Source organism: Cyprinus carpio, chromosome A12 (genome assembly GCF_018340385.1).
Source record: "Cyprinus carpio isolate SPL01 chromosome A12, ASM1834038v1, whole genome shotgun sequence".
NCBI classification, from domain to species: domain Eukaryota; kingdom Metazoa; phylum Chordata; class Actinopteri; order Cypriniformes; family Cyprinidae; genus Cyprinus; species Cyprinus carpio.
Window position 1 is genome coordinate 12,122,813 of NC_056583.1, and position 13,249 is coordinate 12,136,061.

The window sequence follows — 13,249 nt, forward strand, 5'->3', positions numbered from 1 at the left end:
ACTCTATTTATATCCATAATTCATTGCAACCTCCACTTTAGTAGCTCTACTTTTGGGGTTGTAGGACATGACCGTGGTGTCCGAGTCTCCTGTGTGTCCTCACACACTGAGGGACACAATCCTCACATAGTCCTCATTTGTTCGGTTATTTAAATGTGTAAATTAAATCCCCCTACCCAAGGTTCAGTTTCAGGGAAAAAAAGCACTTAGATACAAGCACAAACAAACATAAGGCACCACAGAGCATCTATATTTCACATCCTGAGCTTTGAAAGCTGATTTTCTTTTTTTAATAAAGCACGCTTCCTTTCAAAGTGAGCTCCTTTAAATCACAGAGATCACATTTCGGCATGAAGAGGAGCAACTTCAAATGCCAACGCATTGCAGAGGAAAGTGAGGAATATTTTAAAACCCATGGGGCTCCCCATGTTCCCAGTGCACAGATTTAAGCCATGTTCACATCCAGCTGACTGAACTGATGGGTAGAGACAGAAACAGAGAGAAACAGAAAGAATGAAAGAAAGTCAAGGACATAAAGAATTTGAGGACATAATAAAAGACAGAATGAAAGCAGTGGGTGGCGAAAGATAAATCAGCCTTTGTATATTTTCAAATGAAAGACCACAGAGATTTGCATTAGCCTTGATACCATTTAAAAATGTCAAATAGTAGACTAAGGTGACAAAATATCACTGTTAACAACAGCAATGAATATAAACAAAACTCATTATGTCTGTTAAATATCTGGGCTAAAATAAATATAGAGCCTTTATCCACAGGCAAATGCCATTATGGACTAGCGTCAACATGTGGCACGTACTGCCCCCTGCTGACTGAAACAGACGCTACATAATACAAAACAAGTGGAATTGAGAAGAGCCTTTTTAGACCCAGGACCCCTTGGTGGACATGGATCAGGGACCCCTGTTAAAGGGACAGTTCAGCCCAAAATTAAAACTCTGTCTTCACAGACTGCCTTTTGAAGACAACTGGAATATGACGCAGGGTCCTTTAAAGTCACATTATCAAAGACAACACATGTTCAGGTTATTATATTATCAATGAGACTACAGTCAAGGACTGTTGACAGGGTCAATATTCAGTTTTGTTCCTGAAAATATTCAGATACAGAAAAAAGGAAAACCATAAAAATATTAACAATGACCATATAATTCTGTTTCTGTGGTAACCACAAACTATATTGAATAGTTATCAGTAAAGTAACATTTTATAGCAGTAGCTACGCTGACACCTAATGGTCAACTCAGATATTTTAGATGTTTGCACATCATGTCAGCTTGCTAAAAAGGATGAAAAAAAGACGCTTTCCTTTAGAATTCACTTTTATTTCTAATGACATTACATAAATGGATAATTAAAAGCATTTCAGTTGATTTAAAATCATTTCAGTTCATTTTACCATCTACCACACACTAAGAAAAGTCTGTAAAAATGTGTTAATATGAAATAATTTTCCGCACTGATTTTTCACAGGTGTTTAACCGGTATTTTAAATCATGTACTACATTGTGTTTTAGGGTTGAATGAAATGTATGTAATCTTAACAGACAAAGTCTTGGCAGAAATTTACCAGTATGTTTTCCATTTTTTAATGAGCAAAAATAAATAACACTGCATAATCTTAAATGCTACAGGTGCACTTTTTACAGCTTATGATACTGAAATGCAATAAACACCAAAACATAGCATACAATATTTTAAAAATAAAACATCTGGGGTGTCATAAAATTGTGCTAGTGAAAAAGACCACTGTAAAATGTGTGCAGAAGGAAGGAAACACCTCATGTTTGGAATGGATCTGCTCACTGAGGTGTTGACAGGGTGATAGACAGCTCACACAGACTGTAGCTAGTAATGGAGAGCTGACACTGACACATGAGGCCTCACTCTCGACCATTCTGACCGACTCTCACCCAGTCAATGTTTAAAAAGTTGCACAAAGAGCACAGCCCTGAGTCATGTTGCACACTGGAACACTGGCGTGGTGCTTTCTTAATATTGTTGCTGTCTTTAATGTACATTTTCTCATTTGTTAAACTAGATTAAATCATCTCTGAAATGTCATTTTCCTGGTTTGATCTAAGTTGAAGCCATAGATCAAGGAATAGTTCATCCAAAAACAAAAATTCTGAGATAATTTACTCACCCTCACGTCGTTCCAAACCCGGATACTTTTTTTTTTTCATCACTTGACCATACAATAAGTGAATGGGGTGTAATGTTGCTTGTATTGTACAGAAAAGTTGAAACAGTCTTCAAAATATAATTTTGTGTTCCAAACAACAAAGAAAATCAGCTTTGGAATGAGACGAGGGTGAGTAAGTGAGTAACTATCCCTTTAAATGTCTGTTTTTATTCATCTGGCTCATTGTAAAATGTCAGGTAGAATTCATTCATTCATTACTGTGCATTGTTTCACATTAACTGATGAATACGCTTCATCAGTCACAAGAGAAGACTATCCCTGCTGTTTAACCTTGCACAGCATCCCGCCGAGCAGCTAGTGAATTGCTGATGAGAGTCGCTTCACTGCTGCTGTCAATCACAATCACTGTGTGAATGTAAACAGGAGAAACTGTTGAATAAGAGACGGCAGAACAGTACCACAACTGACAATCTTTCCAAGAGGCTCTGCAGCACCTAAAAGACATCAGCATCCTGCCAGATGCAGCACGGTACGCAACACCTCAGATTACACCACACCACAACAGACCGACTTCTCAAGCCGGAGTTCTTGTTCTCACAGCTCCCAAAACATAAAGATTCACTGCTTGCAGTATAAACTCTGTAACAAAAGATTAGACACGATTTAATAGCAGTGTAAATGTACTAATACAGCCTTTGACAAAATTTAATTTCAGGGAGCACCCCATTAGCTACAACTGATGAAGCCAGTTGAACGAGAGACAAATGATGAGAACTGAAGCCCAGCTGATGAACAAATGAGCACTAAATGAACAATCAACAGCAAAAATGATTTTCTCATCGTATCAGACCTGTCACAATGCTGATCTGCAGTTGCATTAAACACGATTGCGAAAGGTCCCCTGTCAACATATCAATTATGAAGTAATAAAAGTATTTGCAAAATACAGTTTCTACCATTGTAATAATAAGTAATATACCGATCATGTCAAAAATAAACAAGCATCTGTCACAAAATGTTGAAAAAACACAGAATAAGACTAACAAAGCAAACTAAGAAGGTCAACTGATCTGCTAGATAAGGCATTGCTCAATGTATGCAGGATTACTGGTTTCATAATTGTTCTGATAGTTATCCGTACCACTGAAGAGAGGGCAGCAATAAAACAAAATCCACACGAAGCATGACGGAGACACTAATATAACAGCTACTAAAAATGACAGTGAAATGCTGTATTAGACAATAAAGCCAAGCAATGTCATTTTCAAAACAACCTTTTGTGAATCTTTCTTGGTAAGTACTTGGGTTAGTCACAGACCATACATCATTCCAATATAACGTTTTAGTACAATTATTAATTATTATAAGTTATGCTCAGTATAGTACCGTCAAATGCAAAATGCATATCTCAGGGCCTGTCATCAGTCCATACTGCTGTACAAAAGCAAAATGCAGTAGCTCCATATTTGGTCAAAACTAAAATCTGTAGATCTGTACTGTGACAGACAGGTTTGCTTTGAAATGGCTAATTAAATTTTAAAAAGCTGTTTCAGTTACTGCCTTTGTGAGACCGACATGGTAAAAGTGAACATTGTGATTGACCGCAAACTATGATAAGAACTTACACATCTAATACACATTTTGATGATGCTTCACAGAAATATCACAATTTTTACCAATATGCATTACCATTTAATCTATCCTCACTCAGACCTGGACATGAAGTGCAGTAGCTGTACACAAGTGTCCAAAGAGACAGATTTGTGGTCTAAAGGTCATATGCACAGTTAGTCTGCGGTTTCTCTCCTGGGGAAAAAAAAAAGTTCCAATCCCGTTCTCCCCATCTGAAGCCACTCTTACAGGTTTTTAATTCCCATGCGCGCATGTATAAAAGAGTTGTGAAAGACTAGATATGTAGTTCTGCAACCAACACATGATTAAAAAATTTTAACAGGTTGTGCATTTACGGATCTGGCAAACGTTTTATCAGGACAGGGTGACATTGTCTAACAAAAGCCAGTCTTTTGGCTAAAAATAGCCTTGTACACTTTCTTCAGTGCTGACTCAGGCCCCCAAAACAGTTAAGAAGAGATGAACCAGCCTATTTTGACCCATCTGATACACTGCATCAATGTAGCATTTCTGCCAAAGTGACTGAAATCTAACACATGGGTCTAAATGACGTACATACCGCAGTTAACCAACACTCTCCATTTCGATAAGGAGTATAACGGTGGTCCTAACATATCCAGAGACCCTCTTTTTCTGCATTCTGCTCGTGGTTCTACAAATGTGTATGTATCTACTGAATGTTATACAAAAAACATCAGTAAAAGTGATACCATAGCAGAGTATTCGGCCACTTTGACCGCAAAGCAGCAGAGCATCCGATGAAGCCCTAAATTTCCCCATTTTTTATTCCCACACATCCTCTTGTGCTGAAGATCAAAGCCTCGTCAGTACTTATTAATTCCAAAGAGACGGACTCCGTGGAACTGAGGCAGTTTGGGGACAAGCACAGTGAGCAGGGAAATGGTGTTGATGATGAAGTGGACCCTGTCATACTTTGTATAGAAACTGGTCAGGAAATACCTGTAGAGGGGAAGGACAAGAGCAAGTCAGATGTCAGATAGCAACATGAGATGCACAGATACAGAGGCTACAGAAGTTGCTCAAGCAAGCACAGCATAAGACTGCATCTAATGGAAACACAGGATGTGGTTTCTTCATGCTGCAACAGAATACTTATCATACATGTGCTGCTTTTCAAAAGTTTGGGATCAGTAAGACTCGTAATGTGTTTTTTAAAGAAGTCTCTTATTTGATCAAAAATACAGAAAAAAAACTGTAATCTTGCAAAATGTTATTACAATATAAAATAATGGTTTTTATTTTAATATACTTTCAAATATAATTTATTTCTGTGATGCGAAGCTGAATTTCCATCAGCCATTACTCCAGTATAAAATGTCACATGATCCTTCAGAAATCATTCTAATATGCTAATTTAGTTTGTCTTGTTGCCAGAATTATTGTTTTGTACGGGATTTAAGACAATAAACAGATATGATTTTAAAACATTTTCTTCTCAAATAACATTTTATATCCTCGTGTTTATTTTTATGGTGAAAAGTAAAGTAGTGTAGTTAGTGATACAACTGTACATAATGCCTTAAATATCTGTCTTGTCTAATTTAAATTGACGTTGGAGTTTGCTTAAATAGATTAAAGCTGAAAAGAAACACAACAGGAAATCAGGCAAAAGCTAGTTAAAAATATCAAATAATACCATAATAGTGTATAAATAATATGAAAACAACACTGCTACTATGTAATGCCCACGTTTCACCATCAAATTCTCAAAGGATATAATCAACCCAGCTGAAAACAACCTCTCAGACTGCTCAGCCTGGTCTGTTGGCTGGTTTTAGAGGTGCTTGAAGTGCTTTTCTGCTAGTCAGGCTAAGAGACTAACCTAAACACCAGCAGTCCAGCTAGACCATCAGTGACCAACTTTAACAAGCTAAGACCAGCAAACAAGGCTGGCTTTAAACAGGTTTTGTCAGCAGGGAAGTCTCACTCTACATTTTTTTTTTTTAATATCTTGTCACTTTGAAATACAATCAAATAGGTATACAAATCCAAAAAAACACCAGAGAGAAGAAAGGAGCAAATGACCTGACTGACTGACTAACTGTTTCTAAATCCCTTGCCAGCAGACACCACAGGAAATCAGCATCACTGCCTCTTGCTCATGGTCATGCAGAGCAAGCTGTGAAAGCTTTCCCAGTGCGTGTGCAGAACACAACCAAAAGGGACAAATAAGCGTGACAGGCAGAATGAAGCTTCTAACAGAACAGAGCAAAGGCAAACACTCTTACAGTATAATAGGGGTGATGGTGAGAAACTTTCGAGAGGCGGTGAACTGGACCCCGTAGTCCATCTGTTCCCAGTGGGTCAGAAGCCGGGCCTTGCCTTGGTCCGGAGTCTCAAACGGTGTTCCTTTTACCGTGTGTAGGAAGATATACATGCACTATGGCAGAAAGAGAGTCACAGAACATGATGACCTTTTGTACAATTCCTCAAAGCTCTCTCAGCAGATGTTGTGAAACTCTTAGGACAACAGCAAGAGCTGAACCGTTTTGGCAGCAGGACGACTAAGAAAGATGATACAGGATGGTTCTGTTAGTCCAACATTGGCTGAAATTACAGAACCTGGAGTCAGCAACTGAATGGGCCAAAATTCAGCAAGAAAAAAATGTTGCCGTTTCAGAGTTTCCGCAGCTGGGGACTGTCACAAAACAAATGATTATTTTAAGCCTCTGCATCTTAAAAATCTCTTAAGAAAGCATATGTGCTGCTTTTACACTATAATGCAATGGTTTTCTGCAATGGCAGACTGTGAGCCAAAATGTGTCGCAGATCTGTTATGGATTGTGACACCAGGAAATAACAATGCTACTAACTACAGGAGTGTTTCTACTGTGGTTAAGGCCTGTTCATAAATTATAAAGATTTCTTTAATAATAACTATTTTAGTGTTTACATCAATGCATGATAATGTTCTATTTATTAATTAGTTATGTTGCCTGCCGATCTGAATGTTCAAGCTCTATATAGTCAGGTGCATTGTGACTGGCTGTCAATGTTTTTAAAATTCATTAGCAGGAGAAAAAAATAATGAAAGTGATTACAAATATATTGTTCCTCTGTGTCGTTATCATTATATAGCTGTGGACTTTACTATTCTAACTGAATTAAAAAGTTAATTAAAACTTTACAGTTATCCTGAACAAAACATATACCAATAACCAACTTGTAGGAGGACAAATGCTTCCCATAACTTTTGCTGGATGTATAAAGCAAAAACTGTACAAAGTCACTTAGACACTTGTCTAATTAGATGAATGGCGAACCATAAACAAACTACAAATACAACAGACTATATTAAATATAATATAAAAGGATATAGAATAGTAATAAAAACGTATATAAAAAATATAATAGGATCACTTCCAGTGAGGACAAACATGATTTGAGCACAATAATAATTCTGTATAATGAGTCACTGCATGAAACCACGGAAATTTTCCTATTCAGTCAATATGCCATGTTAATAATTTTGCATATTTTGGGCCTATTAAGTTCATAGTCATTTTTAATACATTTCAGAGCTTGGTTTGAAGTATAATTCGGGTACCTTTTTTAACAAACAATTTTGGTACTGTGTTGGACCACGTAATTTAGCAAAACAACCACCACTACGGATAAACTTTCGAGCCTGATGACATTTAGCAGCTCTTACCAAGTTGTGGATGAGGTTGGTGAGGGTCCAGACCACAGGCACGCTGACGAAGGGTATGCTGAGCAATATGATGTGTAGGAGGCCGATGCCAAGCAAATAGGAGAGCCATATACCCCTGCTGTTCATCACTCGTGTGTTTGGATTGACCTCACTGTGCGCTGTACCCACGTTCATCCTCGCGCAGTAGAGACGCACGCAGAACTACTGCGTACTTACTGTCAGACACAAGAGACACGTGTAAATAAATGCACGTATGGGTTTAAAATTATACCACGTTCACTGACATTTAGACGCATAGACCTTAAAAAGTAATAAAACACAATGTAAAGATAAACACCAAACAATATGCAGAGTGTGGAAAATCAACACAACTTCTGAAACTGTTAATTTGTTGTTATTTAAAATGATAAGCGGGACGAAACACGGGTCACGCAGAAACTTCACAGTACTTACGAACAAATAATAACTATTTCCTCTGGCTGTAATTTGTTTCAAAAACGTTATCGAGATATCTTCCGTTCTGGAGCCATTTTGCAATGTAGCCTTGCCGTTTTTCGCAACTTGACTCGTCTGTTTATTTCATCATGTTTGCTTTGAAGCACTTTGTTCCTGTGTAAACAGATGGTGACAACACAGCAAGACTTCATCGTTTCACGTCATCATTCTTTCAGAACTCACCTTTAGAAGGATGGGAATGTATTCATCGAGGTAGCCGCTGATTGGATGATGTGAGTCACGTGGAGGATGTCGCCCAATCAACGTTCGATGCGTTGATAATTTGCTGAAAAGGTGCACGCCCCCTTAACGTGACAGAAACTGCTAGTCAGAGAGATTACCCGATTATGCAAAATTACTGAGATTTATGGGAATGGTAGTTTATTTAAACAAATTATTAACCAAACTGTAGCAGTCTCAAATGTCTGTTTCTGTAATAAGCTTAACTGTTACAGAATTTCACTACACTAATGCACTGTCACTGAAAGATGACAAATGATGTCTGTCCCTTACATTCTTCCTGACTTCCCCTTTGTGTTCCACAAAAGAAACAAAGACAAGATGGTATGGATCACTGTGAGGATGAGTAAATGTTGACAGGATTTTCATTTTGCCGAACTGTCCCTTTAAGTATCATCTTATGTTGCATAACGCAACTATTTATTATTAAAACATGTGAGACTGATCAATAGAGTGAAAAGGTATGGGATTAAACTATAATGTGTCATGGTTTAGATTCAGAGGTAATTCTTTTTATTCATTTCTACTGTGCACTGAAAAAAAAAATATATCATGGGTGTTTTTTGACATCCTTTCTGGGGTTATTTTTATTAAAACAAACAGATTTTTCTTCCTAACTTTTTTTGTTTGATGTTTATTAAATTAAGATCACATATGAAGGTCACCTTGGAAACCCTTTTTTTTTAAAGATTTTCTAGAATTTTAGTTTCAAGTAAAGAGTTTGCTCCTTATCCGAGAATATCATACTATGAAATCTATAAAATAAATTTGAATAATTGATCAGTGAAATCTAAAAAAGTTAAATGAATATAAACTTTAAAATAACACATTAAATAAAAAATTAAATATGTGAATATGAATGAATATTATTTTATTATTTTTGTAAACTATGACTGTGTGTGGGGGGGGGGGTATCATGTATCATGTATTCTTTCTAATTAAGCTCTAATTTTGAAAAATTATGAAAAAAGTGTGTATATTAATAATATTATTTTTATTATGTGTATTTATGACAGATAAAATGCTAGCTCTGATATTAGCTGCAGCATTTTATTACAAAAATGTTTTTAATGTCATTTTCATCACTGCCATTTGCACCACAGATTAATATTAAACACAGTGCATGATTTGAGATGTTAAGAAAATGATATTGTGGTGGAAATGTTCTTTAATTTTCAGAAACATGACAAAAAAGATGCATGTACTGTATGTTCACTTTTGGACATAGTTACAAATTATTAATTTAAGGCCAAAAGTGTCCATAGTTTCAGAAATACCATTTATGGCCAGGCCAGTCGACTATGAAAATAATGCTATTCTGAAGCTTTATCTATAGATGCTGCACACATCAGTCACCTAAAACGAGATGAAATACTTTCACAATGAAAAACAGAGAATGCTTTGCAGTGATGCATAACCTAAAAGCTATGTAACTGGCTTAAAATTGCCATATTTGAAGAATTTGTAAGAGGTATTCATGATGTCAGCTCATCATTGCAGTAGTCCTGTAATATTGCACAGCTCATTGTGGTATAGTCCTTCCATCCTACACTTTGCATTATGTGAAGCTAATGCTCCAACAAATGCTATAAGAGCACTTATAGGCTGTAGGGCCACTAATAAGCTTCTAAAAGACGTTGCTTAGTCTCTGGGCCAAAGATGTGTGAAATATCAACTCTGCTACACAAACTCTGTCATTTTGCCCTGTAGGAACTGAAATGTGAGCCATGCGTCTTCACTGATGATTAAACTGAAGCAAACGCACACAACTTCAAAGCGCTGTGGTCTTCCCTCTCTTGCTCTTACAATGCTCTTGGCAGGGGAGCTACTACATTTTAAAAGCTGTTAAATTATATCTTGGAGCTCAGAACATGCTACTCTGATATTCTTTAACAATGCAACCCTTAGGCCAGAAGATTTATGTTTCCCAACTTGATGTGATTCCATCAGCTGGATCTGAGCCTGTTGGATGTAGGCTACTTTTAAAGACAAAATTACGTTTAGACTATAGAATTGCTGCAGCACTGTGTCTTTCTGTCCCCTGAGGGACAAATGCATGTGACGTTAATTAGCCTTTAAATGATGACTTTATACAGAGTAAATCAATGGCTGCAGATGAGATCAAATTGCCATTTTGTCAAGAGAGGTTAAACTGTGGGTATTTTCATTAAATTACCATTTTCCTTTTTTATTTATTTACTTATACTTAAATAACAGATTCTGCCTCTGCCGTTAACAGATGCTGCCTTGAGGTTTTTGACAACAGTCTATGAAAATCATAAAGTATACAGAAGTATGAAGTTATTTAATTTTAAGAGCTTCCATAATTACTACTGTTCGTCTTACAGGAGACAACAGCTCAGGGAATTTATACGAGATTATACAAGATGAAAGTTTCGCTGACTGTTCATGTTCTTACACATGTACGCATATTTGCCCCAGAGGTTTTTAACTCGAATTTGGAACATTCCCTAGCTGCATGCCTCAAATATTTCAAGCCAATCCCAGCCTATTCCTGTTTAAAAAAAAAAAAAAAAAAAAAAAAAAAAACACGTTAGCATACTGATTCCACTTTTCCCAAATAAATGTAACAAGATATGGAGGTTTAAGGAGCACAGCAGTCTATAAGATGGTCTCCAGTGTCTACACAGAAAAGAATTTTAACAGCAAATTCTGAGATAAATATGTGACAGTACTGTGAGTAACCAAAAGATGTCAGTATAAATACACTGTTGATGGTTTTGTCGCACTATAAAGAGACTTTATACTCACAATGTTTTATAGGATACTCACTGAATTAAGTCATATTTAATTTCTGTTCCTCACCTAATATAATACTTTACTACGTTCTCCATCGTTACTATATTATAGAGCTTTAATGTTTACTGCTTTATAAGAACTTATAAATAATAATAATCATAATAATATACAGTATATGCCTTATGTGTTTGCTTTATGTTGTTAGCAAATAAATGTATACATCTATAAATATACAATGTATATATGTATAAATATACCTTGTATATATTGTATCGTATATTGAGATTAGCATAAAAACACGTTTGAGTATTAGTTGTAAAAAGAGCAATTTGTACATCACTATTACCATGGACTAAAATACTCCCAAAAAATATCCAAAAATAGAGTACAACAGCTTGTCACTAGGACAGTTCCCTCAAAAGGACATCTTAGTACCTTATTCATCCCTAAATAGTAGTTCTCTAAGGCAATGATACACACGTTTCAGGAGTAGACAAGGTACAAAATTGTCCCTTAAAGGGAACTGCCTCACAACAAGCTGTTGTACCCTTTAACAGGGGTGTCATACTCAGTTCCTGAGGGCCACTGTTCTGCAGAGTTTAGCTCTAACCCTAATTAAACACACCTGAGGCAGCTAATCAAGGTCTAAGGGATTACTAGAAACTTGCAGGCAGGGGTTTTGGGCCTCCAGGAGCAGAGTTTGACAAATGTGCCCTAAAACTTTTCTATATAATGAAAGCAAATGGTCACCAGGTGCTGTTAATCTCCAAAAAACAAACAAACACAAAACACACCAGAAACAACCTATAACAGCAGTCCATAGAACCATGCACTAAATTAAATGTCTTCTAAAAAGATGTGATAGCTCTATGTGAGAAACCGACTGAAATTTGCCATTGTTGGTGAAAATCTGGCATTACATGAGCCCTATCTGAATATATATAAAATCAATTTGAGAGCTGCCTTATGAATAATAACATAAATTTCAGATTTTCCTGACATCTATTATATGGCTTCAGAAGGCATGCATTATAGTGTACAAATCATATGGATTACTTTTCATGCTTTTATTGTGCTGGTGTGTGAGGGTGAGTAAATGAAAGAATCCTCAATTTTAGGTGAATTCTCCCTTAAATACTCAGAAGAGAAGAGTTGGGCATCTTAAAGGATAGTTTACCTAAAAAAATTTAATTCATCAATTATTCACCCTCATGTCATTCCAAACCCATAAGACTTTTGTTCATCTTTAAAAAACAATTTAAGATATTTTTGAAACCTGAGATTTCTGTCCCTCCAATTGACATCATTCCACCAAAACACTGACGCTTCAAAAAGTTCATAAAGACATAAAGTAATCCATATCAATCGAGCAGTTTAATCCAAGTCTTCTGTAGAGACACAATCGTTTTATTCGGTATGATGAAAAGATTTAATTTAGCCTTTTATTCATAAATAAACAATGATCAATGTGCATACATAAAGCACATTAAATATGTTACACATGGAAGCTGAAGCACACTTGCTTGATGTGCAAGAACAAACCCTTTCAGTGTTTTTCATTTTTGGGTGAACTAACCCTTTGAGAAATCTCATATTTAACACATGCAAGTGACATTATTTCCACTGCCCTTTCTTAAAATAATATCCATTCATTCAAAACTCTAATATCATCATCTGGGGCCTGGGGTTTGGACTGTCGCACTCTGAAAATAAACACAGTCTATGCTTCTCACGTCTGATTTGACATTCGCTTAAGAACGTGTGCCAGACGACGCACCTCGTAATATGCAATATGCCCTGGTAATGCATTCATTTTCGAGCTTCAGTAACCTCAAGTTAAGAATAATTTCAAACCTGACAGAAGAGGAAGAGAGGGCTTGTGACCCAAGCCAGTCTAATGATAGCCACACTGGAAAAAAAGCTAAAGTACTGACACTCCATTATTGTCCTATAGAGGAAGCTGAGGATTAGAACACCAAAGAATTCCAATAAAAGAAGTGTCTGTTGTGGGGCCGAGGGTCCTGGGGGGCTGCGGAGCTTTAGGCATTGTCCTGTAGGGTGATTGAGAGCGAGAGGAGGGGAGTGGAGAAGCATTGTGCAGGGATGGAGACTTTCTAAAGGTGGTTATTAGGAGAGAAATGGCGTGGGGGTGGCTGTTGACTCTTCATCTTGTGTGAACAAAGTATCTGGCATATAGCTCTCTCTCTCTCTCTCTCTCTCTCTCTCTCTCTCTCTCTCTCTTATTGCTTATTGTACGGCTTAAGTGTGGTTTAATTAAGCGA

The 13,249-nt window shown here is 36.7% G+C and overlaps 1 protein-coding gene across 1 annotated transcript; it reads right to left on the bottom strand.

Moving 5' to 3' along the window:
- Positions 1-1,594: 1,594 nt before the first annotated feature.
- LOC109099474 (ORM1-like protein 3) lies at positions 1,595-8,159 on the bottom strand. Its single transcript, XM_019112991.2, has 4 exons — positions 7,926-8,159; positions 7,473-7,687; positions 6,049-6,200; positions 1,595-4,759 (listed from the first exon to the last, which is right to left on the bottom strand). The coding sequence occupies exons 2-4, from the start codon at positions 7,644-7,646 to the stop codon at positions 4,624-4,626; spliced, it is 462 nt and encodes a 153-aa protein (XP_018968536.1). The 5' UTR covers positions 7,647-7,687; positions 7,926-8,159; the 3' UTR covers positions 1,595-4,623.
- Between the last annotated feature and the right edge of the window lie 5,090 nt (positions 8,160-13,249).

Excerpts from the sequence above, each read along its gene's own strand:
- LOC109099474 (XM_019112991.2), bottom strand. The coding sequence starts at position 7,646 with ATGAACGTGGGTACAGCGCACAGTGAGGTCAATCCAAACACACGAGTG. Across the intron at positions 6,201-7,472 it reads CCAACCTCATCCACAACTTG|TGCATGTATATCTTCCTACA; the intron begins GTAAGAGCTGCT and ends TTTCTGCCATAG. Across the intron at positions 4,760-6,048 it reads ACCATCACCCCTATTATACT|GTATTTCCTGACCAGTTTCT; the intron begins GTAAGAGTGTTT and ends TCCCCTCTACAG.